Below are 24,364 nucleotides of genomic sequence, written 5' to 3'. Positions count from 1 at the left end.
TTAACCAGACAAACAAGATCCTTGCCCACTGAGCGGAGTCTAATGTGAGATACAGACAAGTAAATAAGCAATAACAATGTACTAGTGTAAAAATGCCATCATGGAAAGAACAAGTGCCAGAGGAGTCCATGGAATGGGTAATCAGCTTGGACCTGAAATAGTCCTCAAACTAGCAGCTAAAAAGTTGTTGTTTTTAATGTGATAACTAAGTTTCTTGAAGTATCATGATTCTACACAGGCAATACAATTTTAGGTATAAAACAGTATGTAAATTATGAGTTTAAAATGGAAAGACTTCCTTGACTATTATGTACCTAATATTACTTTACTTCTTATTTTGTCCACACTCTGTTGATACTCTTGAAATTTCTGAGTATAAATAGAATGCTGTGTAACTATATAGAATGCCATTTTTAAAACTAATTCTTAGTATTATTGAGAGTTTTTTGTAAGTATTCTAGAAAAGAAAGAACATATAGGTGATTCTAACCTGTTCAGAATTTTTTAAAGATCTCTTTGTTTTAGTAGGGTATGAGAAATGGCAGAGCCTAAGCCAAGAATCCAGATCCTTAGGCAAAGTTTGAGGCATTCCAGGCTTAGAGAAGTGAGGCAAGACTGAGAAATGTGAAGATTCCAAAGATTAGGTAAGAAAGGGTACATGATTCATTCAAGAAGCTTAGATAGATTTTGAAACTATAACTCTTGATTTTCACATTTGGAAATGTGTCAAGATATTATTATAAACTCCCATATTCTAGCTATAACACTGTACTTTGTAATTAGTTATACTGAAAAGCTGGAAACAATTTAGATGCCAAATGATAGCAGGCTGGCTGAATAAATTATGTCATATTCACACAATGGAATGCTAAGCAGGTTTTTAAATTATGTGGCAGTGTTTCTCAAATGTTATTGTGCTTCAAAACCATCTGGAAGGCTTGTTGAAACAGATTGCTGGGCTCCATCTTCAGAGTTTTTGATTTGTCAATCTGGTGTAGGGCCCAAGAATTTGCATTTTCAACAAGTTCCCAGGTTGTTACTGATGATAGTGGTCTGGGAGGCCACACTTTGAGAACAATTGATGTAGAGTTATTTTTAATGATTTGGAAGAATATTCACAAGGTATTGCTAAGTTGAACCAAAGTTTTTACATTATACTCTGTATGTATACATATAGAAGTTCAGATGGAAAAATATTATCAAGCTGGCATCCCTGGTTGTCTTCCAGGTGGATCAGATTGTAGGTTTTTAATGTTTTCTACACTTTGAGTGACAGATTTTTCTGGTAATGAGCATAGTATAATCACTAAAACATAATCAAATTTCTTAGTTAAAAAGATAAGATCATGAGTGATAGTCGCTTAGTTGTGTCAACTCTTTGTAACCCTATGGACTGTAACTGGCCAGGTTCCTTTGTCCATGGAATTCTCCAGGCAAAAATACTGGAGTGGGTAGCCATTCCCTTCTCCAGGGGATCTTCCCAACCCAGGGACTGAACCAGGGTCTCCTGCATTGCAGGCAGATTCTTTACCATATGAGTCACCTGGGAAGCCTAAGATCATGAAGTCCTGGCCAATAGCACTAACAAGCTGGAAACATTGAAATGGGCTGGATCCTCATCCCCCTCTGGCTTTTTAATGATGTCTTGTTAGGAGTGCATCTTCAGGAGCAATCACAGACAGAGGAACAGCGATGGCCCCTGTGTACTTCCAGTTCCTGATGGGAACAAAGACACAAGAGGCTGATGTTATGTGGAGAGCTTCTACACTGTTTCTTCCTTCATTTTAGTAGTGCCATACAGGATTCTTCTGTGGATATTTGAAGAAAAACTGGGTGGGACCCAAAAGGCGACCTGCCAGAAGTTTGAAGCATCTGGATTGGCACACTCTTTGTTTCCTGGTGCAGGGTAGATCCATTTCCCAGGGTATCAGATTAAGGCGTCTCCTTTCTGGAAAAAAAGATTTCATGGTTTAAATTCCCGTTCACTTTTGTGTCTGTGGGACTCTGCTGTCTCCTTTCCAGCACGCAGCCTCGGGGGTCACAATGCCCGTTCCCTGCTGATATCAGCGTGCCAACTGTGGTGTCATGCACACCAAGCACAGAGCCACCATTCAGCTTCCACGGTCTGGGTTCAGGAAGCAAAAGAGCCTCTGAGTTCCTACGGACATTGACAGATCTTCCTGTAGTCTTGCATGTGCTGAGCAATTCTCACGGGGAGGGAGACAGAGGGAACTAGGGTAAATGTCAAGGGTAGAAATGTGCCAGGAGCAGAGAGAGCAAACAGTTGCCACCAATGTTCAGGAAAAGGATGGGTGGGTGACAATGTAGTATGCAAAGACTTTTCAGTGGAACACATTTACTTAGCATTGGTTACCCTTTTCCATGTCCTTGCACCACTGGTTAATAAATTGGGAGGTAGCCACTTCACTGATCTTATTTAGAGCTAGAGTTCTTCACAGGTGTGTATCATAATGCCAGTGTTTGAGAGTCATATGGAAAATAAACCCTATGTAAATCTCCGATGGGAAAACAATGGAAACAGTGTCAGACTTTATTTTTTTAGGCTCCAAAATCACTGCGGATGCTGATTGCAGCCATGAAATTAAAAGACACTTACTCCTTGGAAGGAAAGTTATGACCAACCTAGATAGTATATTAAAAAGCAGAGACATTACTTTGCCAACCAAGATCCATCTAGTCAAGGCTATGGTTTTTCCCGTGGTCATGTATGGATGTGAGAGTTGGACTGTGAAGAAAGCTGATCACCGAAGAATTGATGCTTTTGAACTGTGGTGCTGGAGAAGACTCTTGAGAGTCCCTTGGACTGCAAGGAGATCCAACCAGTCCATTCTAGAGGAGATCAATCCTGGGTGTTCATTGGAAGGATTGATGCTAAAGCTGAAACTCCAATACTTTGGCCACCTCATGCGACGAGTTGACTCACTGGAAAAAACTCTGATGCTGGGAAGGATTGGGGGCGGGAGGAGAAGGGGACGACAGAAAATGAGATGGCTGGATGGACATGAGTTTGAGTGAACTCTGGGAGTTGGTGATGGACAGGGAGGCCTGGCGTGCTGTGATTCATGGGGTCGTAAAGAGTCAGACATGACTGAACTGAACTGAAATCTCACAATGAAGTCACTGTTTTTTAAACTGTTTAATGATTGGAAATATAAAATTATGTTCAGTTTAGTCTATTGTTCAAAGAAAAAGACATTCATTCTTTTAAAAAAATATTTATTTACTTGGCTGAGCCTGGTCTTAGTTGTGGCATGCAAGAACTTCAGCTGCGGCGTGTGGGATCCTATTCCCTGAGCAGGAATGGAACCCAGGCCCCATGCATTGGGAGCACGAGTCTTACCCACTGGACCCCTAGGGAGGTCTCAGAAGACATTAGTTCTGTATTGACTTTCAAATAGGTGACATATTATTTGTTGGAAAAGTTTAGTTGATAATGTGTTGCTTTCTGCCACCTTACATGTGAATGAAGGGGACAGACTATTGTTTAAGACACAGCTTTCTTAAGTTTTGCAAGTTCACAATTAGCTACGTACTGGTTAATAATTCATCATTTATAACTATTGCTTTAATATAACTTTCCTGTTCCCTTCTGGTGCTGTGACATGAATTCAGTATGTGAATTTGTTTACGACCCTATAAAAGGAAGTTATTTGAAATTCTCACCTGTTATTTGAATGCTGAGAACAATGTTATACTTAATCAATTCATTTACCAAAAATTTATTGAATACCAGGCCTATTCTGTGCCAGGCACTGTCCTGAGATACATCAGTGACTCCCCTCAAGAAGTTCACATTCTAGGGAACTGGAATTCCCTGGCAGTCCAGTGGTTAGGACTCCTCGCTGCCACTGCAGGGGGCATGGGTTTGATCCCTGGTCAGGTAACTAAAATTCTGTATGCCTTGTGGTGCAGCCAAAAAAAAAAGAAGTTTATATTCTATATTGGGAAGACTACTAGTAAAACATTAAACAACTACAACTATAATGTGCAGGTAGCAATAGCACTAAGATAAAAAATAAAGCAAGGCCATTATAAAGACTTTGTATTTTATTCTGAGAGAAATAGGTCTTTGGGTGGGTGTGGATTTAAGCAAGGGACGTGGTACAATTTCTGTTAATGAAGAATCACTCTGGCTGCTGGATGGAGAATTGGCTGGAGGAGGCCTAGTGTCCATTGAATTAACACCTTGCCTTAAGTTATATTTCACTGAGGACAGTTCTGTACCAGTAGACCTGGAAATCTGATCCGACACAGTAGAGTCTTGTCTTTTCATACTTTCCATGCAAAATCGATTTGTAAAATGAAATTTTTCTATCCAAAGTATTCCTTAAATAAAAAATTTTTTTTCTGGAAAGTCACTTTTACATACATTCTCTCTAAATGGGAGTTTAGCCAAAGCTCACTTTTTAATAATTTATTTCATACTACAGTCAGCTCTCTGTATCCACCGGCTTCATATCTGTGGATTTGGAGGAGCAACTAAGGGACTTGAGCATTTGCAAAATTTGGTACTGGGGTGGGGGCAGTGCTGGAACCAGTCCTCCTGAATAGCAAGGGATGGCTGTATGGGATTATCAAAATATTTCTGTTTTTTTGTAAATAGGGTTTTGACATTTTTTTTTTAAAGCCAAGAGATTTTTAAGAATTTTTCAGAGGAGCTTCGTGTTTCTTACTATATAAATCAATGAGATTGATTGAGGTTTTGTCTGTTTTGTTTAACTGCTTGATGAGGTGTAACTCATCATGAGTGTTGAGGCAACTCATGCATGAGTGTCGCCTTCCTTCTAATAATGCTTCATGTTACATTATATTTATATTCACTGGTTTCAACAGGTAGTGATTTCCTTCTAAACCTGTCTCTACTCCAAAGTAATGGGTCAGCTAGAGAATTTTACATCACCCCACCCCAAGGCCCATGTTATTACCCCCATATAAGGCATAGACTCCTTTACATGCCCTTCTGAGCCTTCCTCCCTCTGGTTTTCCTGCCTCCCTCCTAACACCTTAAATTGCCTACAGAATCTATCTATAACCTAAACAAAAAAAATCATTACTTAATTATACCTTGCTTTTCACCAAAAGTGCTGTTAACTAGCTCAATCAAGTTTATTACTTACTGCATTGGATTTAAATGCTGCTGCTAAGTCACTTCAGTTGTGTCTGACTCCGTGCGACCCCATAGACGGCGGCCCACCAGGCTCCCCTGTCCCTGGGATTCTCCAGGCAAGAGTACTGGAATGGGTTGCCATTGCCTTCTCTGGATTTAAATGACTTTTGACTAATTTCAGAAATCAGATCCATTCTCAAAGGGTTGTATGTTTACTGCCAGTAAAAATATTGTGGCTTCCCTGGTGGCTTAGATGGTAAAGAGTCTGCCTGCAATGAGGGGAGACCTGGGTTTGATCCCTGGGTTGGGAAGATCCCCTGGAGAAGGAAATGGCAACCCACTCCAGTATTCTTGCTTGGAAAATCCCATGGACGGAGGAGCCTGGAAGGCTACAATCCATGAGATCATAGAGAGTCAGACACAACTGAGTGACTTCACTTTTGGGCTTCCCTAGTAGCTCAGATGGTAAAGCATCTGCCTGCAATGCAGGAGACCTGAGTTCATTCCCTGGGTTGGGAAGATTCCCTGAAGAAGGAAATGACAACTCACTCCAATATTCTTGCCTGGAGAATTCCATGCACAGAGGAACCTGGCAGGCTACAGTCCATGGGGTTGCAGAGTTGGACATGACTGAGTGATGAACACACAAAAATATTCCAAATATATGCCACAAGCTTGCCAGGCAGATCCAGAAAAGGAGGACCAAAAATATTTCTAGTGGAAGTGGCCTCAGTTAATAACTGATGAATCTTTGAAAGGGTCATACCTCATTTAGAAATATAAGTGCCTGGATCTTTATTATTTTGCAGTCTCTCCCTAACTGGTCTTCTTGCTTCTGTTCTTTACTCTTTGTAATCCACCCTCCTCACAAAAGTAAGTTCTCTTTTTTAAAAATGCAAATCAGATCACATCACTTCTCTGCCTATCACCTCCAGTGGCTTCCCACTACAGTTAGAATGACTCTACCATGGCCTTTAAAGGGCACTCTATTCATAATCTGTCATACAAGGGCTCTGTCCTCCTCTCCAAACATTGTCCCCTTGTCCCCTGGACTCTGGTCACACTGATCTTGTTGTTCTTCCTTCAATAAACCAAGCTTGATTCTACTTAAAGTTCTTTAAACTGGCCGTTCCTTCTGCCTGGAAGGCTCTTCTCCCAAGATCTTTGTATGGCTGCCTTTATCCCAAGAGTCAGGTTTCTGCTGTTACTCAGTTTATACTTCTGCATCCAAACAGTCAGCACATCTGTTCCTTGGAATAATAGGGCAGCTCTTCCCCAGATGGGATCAAGGTCTGAAACCCTCTTATTTTATCATTTGTAGATGATGAAAGGTATAAAGCAAAGCAGGACTACACGGGGTAAGAGTTCAGGGTTTGCACACAGTCCTGTATATGCACTGCGTTTTCTTTTTCTTTACAGGTTATTTTCAGAGCTTTGTCACCACCGAATGATATGGAGAACCCTTACAGTGCCAAGGTGCAGGAGCAGCTGAAGATCACCAACCTCCGTGTGCAGCTGCTCAAACGACAGTCTTGTCCCTGTCAGAGAAACCACCTGAATGCAAAGCCTCAACATTTTACACACTATGCAATCTATGATTTCATTGTTAAGGGCAGCTGCTTCTGTAACGGCCATGCTGATCATTGCATGCCTATTGATGGCTTCAGACCTGTCAAGGCCCCTGGAACATTCCACGTGGTATGTAAAACAAGTCCTCACTTATGAAAAAAATCCTTAGATAGTCCAAATCCTCTCACAGTGAGTCTGTGCCTGCATAGTGCTTCTTTCTTCCTCTGATGATTCACTCCTCCAACGCCATGGTCATCCCAGGATGTGCCTATTAACTTGTTGTTGTTTTTTAATCTTCCATTTTTGAATTATAAATAGTCAAGTATGATAACCAGATTCCTTGGAAAACATTCATGCCAGATTTTAGTACCATGAACTTCAGATACAAAGTGTAAGGTGAGCAGTAGGAGAGGTTAGCATAATCATATTTGTGGCATTATCACATAGAAACCAGCTTTGACAGTAAATGGGTACTATTGTTAAATGGATTTTAGAGTGTAAAAAATAAGAACCTTAGTTTAATTCCTGGTATCTTCTGCTTGCCAGCCAGTAGAATGAATAATAATTTTCCTCTCTTAAGAGTGGCGTCTCACCCTAAGGCAGACTTAAATGCTCTTTCCTCGAGGCTCACACTTCTCATTGCACTTTCCTGTGAACTTTTACTTGTTTGCATCTCCCAGGAGGACAGACACTGTGTGACCTTTGTATCCTCAGGATCTCTTACCTGAGCCAGGGTGCTCAGCAGGTATTTGGTTGAATGATAGCGACATAGGAACAGGGAGAGGATGTAAATTTGTCACCATTTGTCCTCATCTCATCTTCTTCCAAAAAAGACACAGAGTGTCTCAGACATCTAGTACCATGTTGGGATTCATGTGGAGGTATGAATAGAGAATAGGGAAATAGGAGAGCATTCTGATTCTTTAATTTTATATTTTCTTCTGATACTTCTAATCAAACCAAATAAAAAATAAATAAACTTAAAAGGCTTCAGAATATCCTTACTTTATTACCTAAAGAGTTGACATACACATTTATCTTCTTTCTACCAGCCCTGATACAGGATAGAGCCACCAGGGACCATGAACCAGTTAGCCAGCCTGATAATCTTGTTAGCTGGGCTGAGTTGGCAGGGTGCAGAGTAGCACTGGGGTAACTGAAATGATTAGGACAGCAGCCAGGAAGTAACAAGAATAGAAATAATGCTATTACTTCGAAGTGAAGCTGGGACTCCCAAGCAGAAGAAAGTGCAATATTCATTCAACAAACATGTACTAGTTTCTACTTATTAATGGGTTTTTGAATCAATATTGTTTCAAATAAATGATGAAATAATTTTTTATACCTAAGTTAACTGGGTTCAGGTATTAGTCAAATAGAAAGTAACCTAGATATTCTAGAGACATGTCAACCAGACTGAAAACAAGTCTGTATGAGGTAAGATGTTAGTAATTTCTGCCATTATATTTAGGTGCATTAGTGAAAGGAGAGCCTGCAGGCTGCAATGTACTGAATGTTTGTGTCCCCACCCCCAAATTTTTCTGTTGATCCCTTAGTCCCAGTGTGATGATACATGGAGATGGAGCCTTTGGGAAGTGATTAGGTCATGAGAGTGGAGCCCTCATGAATGGAATTAGTGCCCTGAAAAGAAGAGGCCAGACAGCTTGCTAGCTCTCCTTCTGTCCTGTGAGGACACAGTGAGCAGTCTGCAACCTGGAAGAAGGCTTTCACCAGTACCTGACCAGGCTGACACCTGGATCTCAGACGTTCAGCCTTCAAAACTGAGAAATAAATCTCTGTCCTTTATAATCTACCCAGTCTATAGTCCTTTCTTCTAGCAGCCCAAACAGACTATGACACTGGCCTCTTGTTTCTTCAACTGTCTCTTGTAACCTGAGCCTTACAGGATAATTTCAGGGTAGAGTCCTGAGGATGGATACAAGCTTAGAGGCCCCCAAAACATGAGTGGCACAGAATAGGCCACATTTGATTTGTCTCATGACCTATGAGACAACCTGAATGACTCTGATCAACCAAACTAAATTACCAGAGTTCTCAAGAGCCTTGTAAAACATTCATGGGTATGCATTTAAAAGCAATAACTTCTTTCTTTTTTTTTTTCAAAGTAAATCTTCTGATTATAAACTTTCAAATTGGCAGATATCTCTGCCAATCCTATGCCAATTCTAGCAACACTTTCTAAGGCTGAAGAGAAAATCCTGAAAGTTTTTATTATATATTCTGGGTATTTGCAAATACACTGTCTAGAGTGAGAGCCACTGAGAGGGGTGTCTTGCATATGCTTCTCATTCAATAGCAGCAATCCCATCATTGTCTCCTGTGCCTGGGACAAGCTGGTCAAGATACGAAGCCTGGTAAACTGCAAACTGAAGACCAAGCATATCAGCCCCCCAGGCTACCTGACCACTGTGACTATCTCTCCAGAGGGATCCCTCTGTGCCTCTGAGGGCAATGACAGCCAGACCTACCTGTGGCCCCTCAATAAAAGCAAGCATTTTTATACACTACCTGGTAGGGACATCATCAATTCCCAGTGCTTCAGCCTCAGCCACTGCTGCCCCAGTGCCACTGTGGGCCTCAATACCCAGATTTGAAGTAAGATGTTATTGGTACCAGCAGCAAGGCAGAGTCACCTCAGTGCCCCTTTCTGACCTGGTCTGCTGATGGCAGAAGTCTTAAAATACAACCATTCTATATAATCTTCAGCCAGATGATCAAGGGCTTTGCCAGTGGTGATGGTAACAAGGATGTCTGGGCTGTGCAGCACTTCATTAAAGAAGGCATTCATGTTTATCTCTGCCAGTCCTGTGCCAAGAACGTGGGCTTACATATGAGCATGTGGGAGCCTTCACTGTGGTTCTACAAAGATGCTGATGGAGCCAAAAGGGTGGAATTGCACTTGAAGATCTTGATCCATCCCATGTATTCTCAGTGGAGTCCTGATTGCCTTAATCCCTGAGACCAGCCCAGATTTGCAAAAAACAATGGTTGCAAGAAATGAAAGGCATGGCCAATTGTGTCATTAGCGCGCAAATTCAACTTGCCTCCAGCCTCAAGAAAGAGGGCTTCTCCCACAATGGGCGGCACATCCCTGACCAAACTGGCAAGTTTCATTTCACAGGTATAACACCCACCATCTATTTCTGCTTCATTGACTATGCCAAAGCCTTTGACTGTGTGGATCACAATAAACTGGTGAAAATTCTGAAAGACATGGGAATACCAGACCACCCTGACCTACCTCTTGAGAAACCTGTATGCAGGTCAGGAAGCAACAGTTAGAACTGAACATGGAACAACAGACTGGTTCCAAATAGGAAAAGGAGTACGTCAAGGTTGTATATCATCACCCTGCTTATTTAACTTATATGCAGTCTACATCATGAGGAACGCTGGGCTGGAAGAAGCAAAAGCTGGAATCAAGATTGCTGGGAGAAATATAAATAACCTCATATATGCAGATGACACCACCCTTATGGCAGAAAGTGAAGAGGAACTCAAAAGCCTCTTGATGAAAGTGAAAGAGGAGAGTGAAAAAGTTAGCTTGAAGCTCAACATTCAGAAAACAAAGATCATGGCATCTGGTCCCATCACTTCATGGGAAATAGATGGGGAAACAGTGGAAACAGTGTCAGACTTTATTTTTTGGGCTCCAAAATCACTGCAGATGCTGATTGCAGCCATGAAATTAAAAGACGCAAACTCCTTGGAAGGAAAGTTATGACCAACCTGGATAGCATATTAAAAAGCAGAGACATTACTTTGCCAACCAAGGTCCGTCTAGTCAAGGCTATGGTTTTTCCCGTGGTCATGTATGGATGTGAGAGTTGGACTGTGAAGAAAGCTGATCGCCGAATAATTGATGCTTTTGAACTGTGATGCTGGAGAAGACTCTTGAGAGTCCCTTGGACTGCAAGGAGATCCAACCAGTCCATTCTAAAAGAGATCAATCCTGGGTGTTCACTGGAAGGACTGATGCTAAAGCTGAAACTGCAATACTTTGGCCACCTCATGCGACGAGTTGACTCACTGGAAAAGACTCTGATGCTGGGAAGGATTGGGGGCGGGAGGAGAAGGGGACGACGGAGAATGAGATGGCTGGATGGCATCACCGACTCAATGGACATGAGTTTGAGTGAACTCTGGGAGTTGGTGATGGACAGGGAGGCCTGGTGTGCTGTGATTCATGGGGTTGCAAAGAGTCGGACACGACTGAGCGACTGAACTGAACTGAACACCCACCTAAGTAGGTGGAGTGGCCAACCAAGGAATTCTCCATCTACATGACAAAGTCAGCCACATCTCTGTGGCAGGGGACACAGGCAACTGGGCTGCCTCTCTCATGATAGCCACCAGGTCACTCAGTGAGTTCCCTGATGAGAGAGAACAGAGAAAACCTTGTCTTCAGCCTCTGAGCTTGTGAGATTCACAAGGAGGATAAAGGAAGGGTGGATGATGGTAAGTGAATCATTTCTTTCAACCACAGTGCTAACACTCAGCAATGTTTCTCAAAAAAGAACATATAGTGAAATGGGGCAGAAACATTGGTGGCTTTGTGACTCTAAATTCTTCCCCATCCTTATATTTACAACTTTTCTCTAAGAATTTACATGTGTAAGAAAAAGCCCCCCAAAACCTGCCCATCACTCCACTGTAATATTGTGGAAGCTTTAAAGAAAGCACTCTATGGTGTTGGGGGTTCCTTTGTGGATCCGGCAGGAGAAATAGCCCATATTAGAGGCTTCGTGAGAAGCCCTAGTTCTGACATTAATGGTCAGCCTGTTTGTCCTCCCATAGCTGAGGGGTTTTATCGGTAGATCATATTATAGAAATCATGTTCTATGAAAAACAACGAGTCTGGTGCCACTGCAGCAAGAAAATTTTCCCTAAGGAAGTGAGATCAGTGTCTACCTTACACAGTTATTGTGAGGCTTGAAATCAGGGTAGCCAGTGCCTGACATTCGGTAGCCACTATTTACATCACTATTGTTATCTTGTATTGTCTTTTCTACCACTTCTCTCACAGACACTTCTTTCCCAGTAGCGACAAGAATAAATCATAGAGTAGGTACTTTTTGACATGTTTATAAGGCTAGCCAGGGGTGATGTGTCAAGGAAAACGGTACTTTGATTCCAGTCTGCTGGGATCCCAGAAATGATGTGGTGGGGAGATCTTAAGCTTTTTCTCTGTGCAGCTGGGGAGGACTGATTTAGTTCCCTTTTTCCCAGCAGTTGGCAATTTTACAGCTGTGGGATGATGGATGGTAATAAGAAGGAACATGGAATGTTTCATTGTTTTACTAAAATACCATTCATTGGATAACACAGAGGCCTTAGAATGCCGTGGAGAATTGTTTAAATGCCTTGAGTTACACTAAGGTTAAGGTGGATTTTTCTTTTGTAACCAGAAACTTTTATAAAAGAGTGTCAGTATTTTGACTAATGTGTTCTAAATCTGAAGGTAAACATCAAAACTTGTGGAACCATAGAGTGAGGTTTGAGGAAGGTATTACTTAGCTACTAGCTGTGTAAGGCAGGTGGCAGAATCATTCATATAGTGTCATTACAAACATTGTTCTTTTCTGAATTTGAATACTTTTATTCACATATTTATATTTGTACATCTTATATGTCATATTTTATAAGTTTAGGACAGATTTAAGGCCATAGTTTTATATTCTTTTTAAAAATTCTTTGCTGTACTGTGAATATGTATTAATTTGAAAGCTCTTGGCTCTTCAAGGTATTAAGGAAAAGAACATAGGGTTTAAAAACAATAAGGTTATTAAATGAGAATATTAAATCAAAATTTAAAAACATTTTTATAGCAAACATACATGTATATTTGGAAATGAACATTTGTAAATTAGTGTCAGGTCTGAGTTCTCAGTAGAGAAAAAAAATAATTATCATGGATTATAAATACTACTAATAATAGTTACCACTTACTGTGTGCCAGGTTTTGTGCTGTCATGTTACAGGTGTTATTGAATTTAATTTTCACAACAACTGGGTGAAGTGTCATCATCACGTTCTTTCTCAGATGAGGAACTGAGGCTTGGGAATGCTAACTGACCTCCCAAAAGTTAATGAAGAGTAGAGCTCAGGTTAAATTCATCGTCCATCCCTTTTTATTGTTGTTGTACTGTAAAAATTTAATCTATACAGAGTTGATAATATGTCAAGGAAAGAGTAAAAAAGGGCATAGAAAGGACATGAGGGCAAGAGAGGTGGAGGTATATTCAAGTAATTAATAATCATCATGGATCATGGAATCTAAACCGAGCAAAGGGAATTCTCTGGTGGTCCAGTGGTTAGGACTTTGCACTTTTATTGCGGAAGATGCAGGTCAGTGTGCCATGGCCAATAAATAAATAATAAATAAACTGAGCAATGAGGACACAAGAGAGCAAAGACTATTTCCACCACCAAATTTTACATTTTATAAAGCCCGTTCCCATGCATTTTTTTCCCCTTGATCCTTACTACAATCCTGGAAGATGAACATTTCCAATACTGTTTCACAGATAAGGGAAACTGAGGTACAGAGAGATTAATTTACCTGCTTATAGTCACAGTGATATACATTCAGAGTTCTTATTACTGTACCCCACCTCTACCCTCAATATGCTACCAAGGAAAAAGTTCTCACTAAAGAGATTGCTTTCATAGGAATAGGTAATCTATCCAAGTCATCTGCATTTTAATGTTGAACCTGAAATTATCATTGGTTCTCTCTTCTCTTCTATTCATTAGTGAAATGGCCCAAAGGGAAGAAAGAGTAAAAACAAGTCTGGAAAATCTACAAAGAAAATAGAAGTACCTGTCTTTTGGGGAGTGTGAATCATCTTTGATGAGTATCGTTGGTTTTACTAGAAAGAGGGATTTCTGGTACTACCATTCTTTACTTCCATCTCCAGCCCTAAATCATTTTCACAGCTAATGAAAGGCAGCAGCAACCGCACGCATTTGATGTGTCACATAGAGGAATGGGTAATCCTATCACCAACGGGGACACAATGTTGTTCCTAATATTAACAAAATAGAAACTGCCAACTTGACACAGTGTGGGACTATTCTCAACTCATTTCAAAATCTTAATGTTCTCATTTCAGTGTTCCTACGTTAGTATGGTATAGCTTTGCCAGTAGTCCCTTGGCAATGAGTAACTACAGATATAATAATACAAGGTGTACATAATGTTCTTTATACTTCATTACTACCTTGTGTCTCCTTACTAGGAAACAGGACAAGTCAGGAAGATATGTTCATGGTTGGAAATTGTTGGTGTTTTGACCATAAGACTGCACACGAATCTAGCCTTATTTTCCCTCTAAACAGTAAGACATACTCTATTTTAATGGCAAAAGTTGCCTAAGATTACTCTTTTTATTTGATGATTAGGAAACCAGAAGACTTAAGAACTAGAGGTGTTACAAAATAATTTTTGCGTTCAGGAAAGCAATTCCCTGTGAAGTTCCTTTCAAAGGTTCCCCAGAACATTTAAGTATGGGCTTTGGACTGCTTAACAGAGAGGTTAAAGGATAAAAATACTGGAAAGCTAAGATGTTAGTGTGAGAGCTGACATCTCTGAAAATAAAATACAAGCCAATAGGAAAATAAGGTTGATTCTCCAAATACTATATTTTGTACATTCAACTTTTCATGAACATCCTTTGCAGAAAGTGAATCACATGTATATTTAGGTCAAATTTTGAGTATTGTAAAGATACAAAAATGAGTTTAACATATCACTTTGCAAATTTTCTTAAGACTAATTCCTTTTCAGTGCTGTAGCATTTGGAAGGTCCATCTCATAGATAGTTGGAAGCCTAGATCAGATCTGTGTGTCTGGAAAGCCTAGTCTCCCTGTTCAATTGTTAATATAATGGATTGAGTGGAGGGTGAAGCTACATGGAAAGAAGCTGAAGTTACAGATATCTAACTTCAGGTTCACAACCCCAGGTCTCATATCTCTGTGGTATTTCACTTGTGTCTTGCCAATTTTGTAAGAGCTGGAAATGTACTTCAATTTGTCTTAAAACAATTACATTCAGTAGAAGATAAGTTGTAATTTAAGTCCTGTTCCCTCTTATGAGGTGAATTTTAGTGAACAAACACACAAAGTTAAAATACACACACACATACACATGTGTGTATGTGTGTGTGTGTATATATATATATGAATATATATAATATATAATATAATATATATATAATAATTATTCCACAAGGCGGAGAAACTTCAGAGTCATTTCAAATAGTGAGAAAAGCAAAGTGTCTTAGTCTTGGCATTCAAAACCTTAATACTATAACTGGAACTACAGTCATATTATATCTTAGCAATGTAAATATTTAATGGAATAAAATGGTACATGTGTGGGGGTGTAGAAACAGTATAATATTAGTTAATTCTTAATAAGACTTTTTAGTCATGATTAATCATATGAAACTTTGGTATCTTTTAAACTCTTTGCTCTAGCTCTCTAGATAGAAAAAGCAGAGAAAATTATGGTTTCCAAAACTACAATATATTACAGCTTCAAAAACTACAATATATATGAAAATGAAAAAATGATTATTTTTCCATTAGTATTTTATATATACAAACAATTATTAAATTTGTAAAAGTAAACAGTGACCAAGTGTCCTTGGCCTTCTATGTTTGCATCTCTAAGGACACAAGTATCAGGCATGTAACTTGGCTGGCTCAGTCAGCTCTCAGAATTCCTGAAGGGCATTGGTTTCATTGTTTCCCAGATAAGGCCTGAGTAGGCATTAAAATTAAAGAAAACATGGGATCCTAGTATTTCCATTATTCTGAATAAGGGCTGAAGATCATAATTGTAGTATATTTAGCCTCTAATTCTCATTTGCAACTTAATTCAGTTCTCATAGGTAATAAAAAGGGAATTTCACTCTGTGGGGTTCAGTTTTGGCACTTAACTTCACTATCATGTGAAGCAAAGAATTACAACCTATTTTGCAAACAGATAGGTTATTAGTGGCCTAGACACAAAGCCCCAATCATTCCTCAGACCTCTAAGAGTTCCCTGTTCCTCTCGCAATTAAAATATTTACCTCACTGTATCATTTGCTTACATATTCAGCTTTTCCTATCTGCTAAACTCTCTGATTCTTTAATGGAAGATGATGGAGTAATCAAAATGTCTAAAATACAGTGGGTTCAAAATATCACCAGTTAATGTATGAATGAATTAATCGATAGCATTTTAAAAATAAGGGATTCATTTCAGATAATGTTAAAAATTATCAATAATAATGATTGCTCTTGATTGATTGTGTCACACACCTGCACACATTTTCTCTTTTAATTCTCAAATACATGGAGCCAGTACTATTTACAGGTAGGACACTGTGGCTTGTTATTAAGGAATTTATCCAAGGTTACTGAGAGCAGGGATTGGAAACCCCATGTATCTAATTCCAAAGTTTACTCTCTTTATGTCACATTTATCCACATAATGCTAAGAAAAGAACCCAATTTAAAAATGGGCAAAGGTTTAAACAGATATTTTTCCAAAGATATGAAAATGCCTAATAAGCCCATGAAAAGATGTTTGAAATTCTTAGTCATTAGGGAAATACAAATCAAAACTACAATGAAATACTTCTTCACATCTATTAGAATGACTATAATGAAAAAGACAGATAATAATAAGTTTTGATGAGGATGAGGATGAAGAGAAATTGGAATCCTCACACACTGCTGGTAGGAATGTAAAATGGTGCTGCTGCTGTCTGGCAGGTGCTCAAATGGTTTAACATAGAATTATTTTATGAACCAGCAGTTCTACTCTTTAGTATCTGTCCAAGTGAATGGAAAACAAATGTCTACACAAAACCTTGTACCTGAATATTCATAGTTGCATTATTCTTGCCAAAAGGTGGAAACAACCCAGTGTTCATCAACTGATGAATGAATAAACAAAATGTGGTATATCCATACAACAGAGTATTATCCAACCATAAAAAGGAATGCAGTACTGATACATGCTACAACAAGAATGAACCTTGAAAACATTATGCTGAGTGACAGAAGCCAGACACAAAAGGCCCCATACTGTATTATTCCTTTTATATGAAATGTCCAGGAAAGACAAATCCTTAAAGACAAAGTAGGTTAGTGGTTGCTAGGAGTTGGAGCTTAGAGAGGAATGGGCAGTAACTGCTTAATGGACACAGGTTTTCTTTCTGGAGTAATGGGAATGCCTTGGAATGAGATAATGGCAATGATTGCATAATTTTTTTGGATATACTAGAAACTACTGAATTATATACTTTAAAATAGCTAAAATGATACATTTTATGCTATGTGAATATAATCTCAGTAAGAAAAAATCGAAAGCTAAAAAACAAACCAACCTATGGCTGGTTATAAAGGAACTTTACAAAATGAATATATTTCTTTTCAAGTCCCAGTCATTAGCTGGGACTGTTTTAAAAAGCAATAGCTTTGGATGGATGGGTATTGAAGAAAACCAGTTCTTTCAGCAGCTGCAGTTGTTGTTTCTGGATGTGTACAAATGATCACAGATTTGGTAATGATGTTCTGATAGAGTTATCAAATAAGCATCAGTTTTAATATATCAGTATTTCCACCTTGATCATTCACATGAACATATTCAGTAATGAAGACTATGTTTTACAAGGTTCACCTAGAAACAAGCAATTTTCCAATGTGAAAAGAAGCATATGAATGAATTAATTTAACAAAAAAAAGACCATGGAAGAAAACATGCCCTAGCAATTGGCTTCTTGTACGACAATCAGGGGCTCATTTATCTTAAACAAGTCAACTTTTGTAACACACTCTGCACTGTATAGAATACTGAGTGACAGTTAAACAGAACTGTCAAGAAAAGAGGAAAAACAGTGAGAAATGTGAAGTAGAATGAATTAAAATTGTAAGAGAATGCAAAATAGTCTGTGACAAGGAATTTTCTTTAAAATAACCAGAAGCTATGTGAACACATTGAGCAAGTGAAAAGTACTTAATAATCCCCCACAGCATTTCTAATAGTATTTACCTGGTCTTCTACTAATTATAAAAACCCATCTAAATCCCAAAAGACACGGAACAAAACCCCACAAGACCTTCCTTCATTCTTGTGTCAAATGCCGCTTGACAGATAAGTTGCTTACAAAATGAGTTCTCCTAGTATTTTCCTTCCCTTAGTTTCTCAGGTTCTTGTCTGAGAGTTGTTTTGTTAATGGTTTTAACAGCATAGAAGTTATATATTGTTAACTCCACTTTTGCTTTTTCTTTCTAAAATTATTCAAATTAAATAAATAAAAATTTGAAATTATCCTTTCTTCCCCTCAAGAAAGTTTATCCTAAGAAGTTATTTTAGGTGTTTGTGAGAAGAAAAAAAAAAAAAAATCTTCCTGATGACATCACTGTTCTAAGATGGAAGCCTCTAATATTTTTGGATTCTCTTGGGAGTTTTGTTCCCTGTTTTGCCACTGACTTGCCTCATGACCCTGGAAAAGCTTAAATATAAAAAGATAAGTGCAAAGTGGACTTATGAAAACAAGACTTAACTGAGATCAAATGAAGAACAGAGATGAAGTGGGTCACATGGCTATGTAGCAGCTGTTCCAGTAACTCTGCACAGTAACCAGGTAGCAATCTGGCTTGAAACAGATTTCAAAAGTCAAATCTGTATACTAAGATAGTTTCATATATAGTCTTTTAGTAAAGTCAAAGTCTGCCTATAAACAAGAACTCCAGCAAGAATCTAATGGCATCTGTCAATCTTCTCTTGATCTGTACCTGGAAGAAATTGTAACTGTAGAAAAGGAGCTAACTTGACATTTTGAGGTAATTCCATAGATACACCAAAGTAAATGTCTTAAAATCAGAGTGCCTTGCTTTATTTCCATTGTACACATGCAAATCTGAAACCAGATTATGCATGTAACTTAAGTATTCATTTGTAGGATTTATCCAAATAAGTCTGTTGGGCAGACATCATAAGCCCATAGTCAGAAATAATATGTAAAGCTCATTAGAAACAAAAAGCAAATAAGAGATAGTTCTGAGTAATGAAGTAAGGATAGAAAAAAATCACCTAAATTGGTAATAGTTTGATTTTATCTAAATGTAATCTTAGATAATGTAATCTGTAAGCCTCCTAGGCATCACAGTTTTTAGTTTAATGATATTTGCACTTTTATGGCTGAAATATTTATTATAGTCTTCACAGGAGAGATGGAGTGCCTGATGAAACGGAAAAAACAAAGCTAGTAGAATTAATCATGTAGAGATATGAGACATTCAAAACCAATTTAACTACATATAGCATGTTGAAATTCCACTTTTAGAAGTATATTCTTAAGGAGTCTACATAGAAGAACTTTAGGTAACATGTGGAGGATAAGAAATGGCAATATTAAAGGATATTCTTTTAAAGAGTAAAGCCATGATTCACACAGATATAAAATAAATACATGTCAACAATTTTACTTAACTCAGTAATTAATAAGGGGTCAGTGGAAAATTCTGAAAGAGATGGGAATACCAGACCACCCTGACCTGCCTCTTGAGAAACCTGTATGCAGGTCAGGAAGCAACAGTTAGAACTGGACATGGAACAACAGACTGGTTCCAAATAGGAAAAGGAGTACATCAAGGTTGTATATTGTCACCCTGCTTATTTAACTTATATGCAGAGTACGTCATGAGGAACGCTGGGCTGGAAGAAGCACAGGCTGGAATCAAGATTGCTGGGAGAGATATCAAGAACCCCAGATATGCAGATGACACCACCCTTATGGCAGAAAGTGAAGAGGAACTCAAAAGCCTCTTGATGAAAGTGAAAGAGGAGAGTCTAAAAGTTAGCTTGAAGCTCAACATTCAGAAAACTAAGATCATGGCATCTGGTCCCATCACTTCATGGGAAATAGATGGGGAAACAGTGGAAACAGTGTCAGACTTTATTTTTTGGGCTCCAAAATCACTGCGGATGCTGATTGCAGCCATGAAATTAAAAGACACTTACTCCTTGGAAGGAAAGTTATGACCAACCTAGATAGCATATTAGCATATTAAAAAGCAGAGACATTACTTTGCCAACCAAGGTCCGTCTAGTCAAGGCTATGGTTTTTCCCGTGGTCATGTATGGATGTGAGAGTTGGACTGTGAAGAAAGCTGATCGCCGAAGAATTGATGCTTTTGAACTCTGGTGCTGGAGAAGACTCTTGAGAGTCCCTTGGACTGCAAGGAGATCCAACCAGTCCATTCTAGAGGAGATCAATCCTGGGTGTTCATTGGAGGGACTGATGCTAAAGCTGAAACTGCAATACTTTGGCCACCTCATGCGAAGCGTTGACTCACTGGAAAAGACTCTGATGCTGGGAGGGATTGGGGGCAGAAGGAGAAGGGGACAACAGAGAATGAGATGGATGGATGGCATCACCGACTCGATGGAGGTGGGTTTGAGTGAACTCTGGGAGTTGGTGACGGACAGGGAGGCCTGGCATGCTGTGATTCATGGGGTCGCAAAGAGTTGGACATGACTGAGCGACTGAACTGAACTGAACTGAAGACCTTACTACTGATTCAAAGAAAAATTAAAAAAACCACACATACATTGGACAAAGAGGTGCAAAACAGGTCAATATGATAAGAAATGTTCAACTGCCCTGTTGGACACAACTGACTTGCATTTCTGTGGAGAAGAACTATTTGCATTATTGTTAATTTTTTACAGCTCATGGAGTTGTGAAATTGTTTAGTGATAATAAAATGCAGACACGGACAGAAGACCTAAGTAGACATTTCTCCAGAGAAAACATACAGATGGCCAACAGGCACATGAAAAGATGCTCAGCATCAGTAATTATTAAAGAATGCAAATTAAACTGCAATGAGGTATTACCTCACAACAGAATAGCCATCATTAAAATGTCTACAATAAATGCTGGAGAGGATGTGGAGCAAAGGGAACCGTCCTACATTGTTGGTGGGAATGTAAATCGGTGCAGCTACTATAGAAAACAGTATGGAGGTTCATTAAAAAACGAAAAATATACTTAACATATGAACCAGTAATCCTACTTCTGGGCATATATCCAAAAAAGATGAAAACTCTAATTCAGAAAGATACATGCGCCCCAGTGTTCATCGCTGCAGTATTTATAACAGTTAAGAGATGGAAGCAACCTAAATGTCCACCAACAGATGAATGGATAAAGAAGATGTGGTGTGTGTATATATATATATGCAATGGAATATTACTCAGTCAAAAAAAGAATAAAATGATGCCATTTGCAGCCACATGGATGAACCTAGAGATTATCATACTAAGTGGAATAAGTCAGAAAAAGACAAATACAATATAATATTGCTTATATGTGGAATATAAAAAAAAGATACAAGTGAACTTATTCACAGAACAGAAACAGACTCACATATATGAGTTATGGTTACCAAAGGAAAAGTAGGGGAGGGATAGATTAGGAGTTTTGGGCTAACAGATACAAATTCTATATGTAAAACAGATAAACAACAAGAACCTCGTGTATAGCACAGGGAACTATATCTAATATCTTGTAATAACATATAATGGAAAATAATTTGAAAAAGAATATATATATATTTATATATAATTGAATCACTTTGGTGTACACCTGAAGCGAATACAACATTGTAAAACAACTATACTTCAATTAAAAAGAAAAAAAAGCAGATATAATCTAGAAAAGTATGTTAGCCAGAACACTTAGTCTCTATGGGAGTGGGGGTACATTTCAAAGTGTATCACAATTTTATCCAATACAAAGAATATTATTTGTTAATTAGAGAAAAATGCAAAGAAAAGTATTCTAGTAATGTGGTTTTCCAAAAGATCCTGCATTGATCCTGCCCATGGTTATAAGAAAAAGTAGTCCCTATCCCTGGACTCACAAAGAGAGATTTTCTTTATTCTAGGAAATCATCACTCTGAAAGCTAAGAGGAAAATTCTACCTAAAATTTACTGAAGAACCCAAAATTAAACTAAAGTGCTCACTTACAAAAAACACTGTTGAGCTAATAGTACATTTTTAAACAATGGGAATATTTTAAATTCTTTCACTTGGCTTTTAAAATAGGTTACTTTATTAATACTTTTTAACTCAAAAGTATTTTGAAATTGATTTGGAAGGTTCTAAAAGCTTTTCTCTGTCCTGGAGAAGTTTCTGCCTTCTTTTCTGCAGATACTGGATTTGGAAGGTTTGATTTTGTATGTTTTGCTTTGTTTTAACCAATCATCTAATTTCTCAGCAAGGGCCATGTGGTATGTTGAAAGATAAACCACAAAACTTGATTTTAGTTAGTTCTCAGTTCTAGCTGTCATACTATAAAACAAAGGTCTACTGAAATACATCTTTAAGAAATCTTAAAATTAATGTCCACAGTTGGGAATACATAGATCTAGTAGCATTTGGAAATTCTGTGTATGTGGATTCATGCTTCTGAATAGTACCTCAGCTACTGATTTCTTCTGATAAATAGCATGCACAATGGCACAGAAAAACTGCCATTTAGATATACAAATCAAAGCTTTGGGGCATACAAAGTTTTGTACATAAAAAAAAATGTAAATAAGCCAACAACCTGAATCTATTTCCCATGAAGTGATGCGACCAGATGCCATGATCTTTGTTTTCTGAATGTTGAGCTTCAAGCCAACCTTTTCACTCTCCTCTTTCACTTTCATCAAGAGGCTTTTGAGTTCCTCTTCACTTTCTGCCATAAGGGTGGTGTCATCTGCATATCTGAGGTTCTTGATATTTGTCCCAGCAGTCTTGATTCCAGCTTGTGCTTCTTCCAGCCCAGCGTTCCTCATGATGTACTCTGCATATAAGTTAAATAAGCAGTATACAACCTTGATGTACTCCTTTTCCTATTTGGAACCAGTCTGTTGTTCCATGTCCAGTTCTAACTGTTGCTTCCTGACCTGCATACAGGTTTCTCAAGAGGCAGGTCAGGTGGTCTGGTATTCCCACCTCTTTCAGGATTTCCCACAGTTTATTGTGATCCACACAGTCAAAGGCTTTGGCATAGTCAATGAAGCAGAAATAGATGTTTTTCTGGAACTCTCTTGCTTTCTCCATGATCCAGCGGATGTTGGCAATTTGATCTCTGGTGCCTCTGCCTTTCCTAAAACCTGCTTGAACATCTGGAAGTTCACGGTTCACATATTGCTGAAGCCTGACTTGGAGAATTTTGAGCATGACTTTACTAGCGTGTGAGATGAGTGCGATTGTGCGGTAGTTTGAGCATTCTTTGGCATTGCCTTTCTTTGGGATAGGAATGAAGACTGACCATTTCCAGTCCTGTGGCCACTGCTGAGTTTTCCAAATTTGCTGGCATATTGAGTGCAGCACTTTAACAGCATCATCTTTCAGGATCTGAAATAGCTCAACTGGAATTCCATCACCTCCACTAGTGGAAACAGTGTCAGCCTTTATTTTGGGGGGCTCCAAAATCACTGCGGATGCTGATTGCAGCCATGAAATTAAAAGACGCTTACTCCTTGGAAGGAAAGTTATGACCAACCTAGATAGTTTATTAAAAAGCAGAGACATTACTTTGCCAACCAAGGTCCGTCTAGTCAAGGCTATGGTTTTTCCAGTGTTCATGTATGGATGTGAGAGTTGGACTGTGAAGAAAGCTGATCGCCGAAGAATTGATGCTTTTGAACTGTGGTGCTGGAGAAGACTCTTGGGAGTCCCTTGGACTGCAAGGAGATCCAACCAGTCCATTCTAAAAGAGATCAATCCTGGGTGTTCATTGGAAGGACTGATGCTAAAGCTGAAACTGCAATACTTTGGCCACCTCATGCGACGAGTTGACTCACTGGAAAAGACTCTGATGCTGGGAGGGATTGGGGGCAGGAGGAGACGGGGATGACAGAGAATGAGCTGGCTGGATGGAATCACCGACTCGATGGACATGAGTTTGAGTGAACTCGGGGAGTTGGTGATGGACAGGGAGGCCTGGTGTGCTGTGATTCATGGGGTCGCAAAGAGTCGGACACGACTGAGCGACTGAACTGAACTGATAGGGTTCTTGTGGGACTTTCCTGGTAGCACAGTTGGTAAAGAATCCACCTGCAGTGCAGGAGGCTGCCTGTAATATAGGATACCTGGGTTCAGTCCCTGGGTTGGAAAGATCCCCTGGAGAATGAAATGGCAACCCAATCCAGTATTCTTGCCTGGGAAATCCCATAGACAGAGGATCCTGGTGGGCTATTGTCCATGGGGTTGCAAGAGTCGGACATGACTTAGCAACTAAAATACTATGGTTTCTTGTGTAAATCCAATGAATTAATATTTATACAATGCCTAGAACAGCACCTGGTACACAGTAAGTGCTAATCAATATTAACTACTACTATTATTTTTATTATTCACCATCATCGTCTTCATCTTTGTTGTTTTCATCTCCCTCCCTGACTAACCTCATGCCTCATGGGCTTACAGTAACTCTCTACATAGCATCATATTTACCAGTGTGACTTGTCCAAAAGTGCTCTGGACAAAGCTGAATATCTTTCAACCCTGTTCTGCCCCAAATCCTGCTCGGTGACAAACCAAAGTATCCCATTCCCACTTGAAATGAATAATTAGCACCC

At 39.0% G+C, this 24,364-nt stretch overlaps 1 protein-coding gene across 3 annotated transcripts in view; it reads left to right on the top strand.

The window, feature by feature from the left end:
• NTN4 (netrin 4) overlaps positions 1-24,364 on the top strand; it is a 121,546-nt gene that overhangs the window by 39,987 nt on the left and 57,195 nt on the right. For 2 of the 3 annotated variants that reach the window (XM_055395252.2, XM_055395253.2), the window contains exon 3: positions 6,548-6,826. The exons of the other annotated variant lie outside the window; for it this stretch is intronic. In XM_055395252.2, coding sequence (XP_055251227.2) covers positions 6,548-6,826 — 279 coding nt within the window. The remainder of the gene's footprint in view (positions 1-6,547; positions 6,827-24,364) is intronic. 3 annotated transcript variants of the gene reach the window in all.

This window comes from Moschus berezovskii, chromosome 6 (assembly GCF_049115385.1).
Source record: "Moschus berezovskii isolate FMDL1 chromosome 6, NW_MosBer_1.0, whole genome shotgun sequence".
Classification (NCBI taxonomy): domain Eukaryota; kingdom Metazoa; phylum Chordata; class Mammalia; order Artiodactyla; family Moschidae; genus Moschus; species Moschus berezovskii.
Note: the sequence above shows the minus strand (reverse complement) of the source record. Positions and strands in the feature narration are given on the sequence as shown.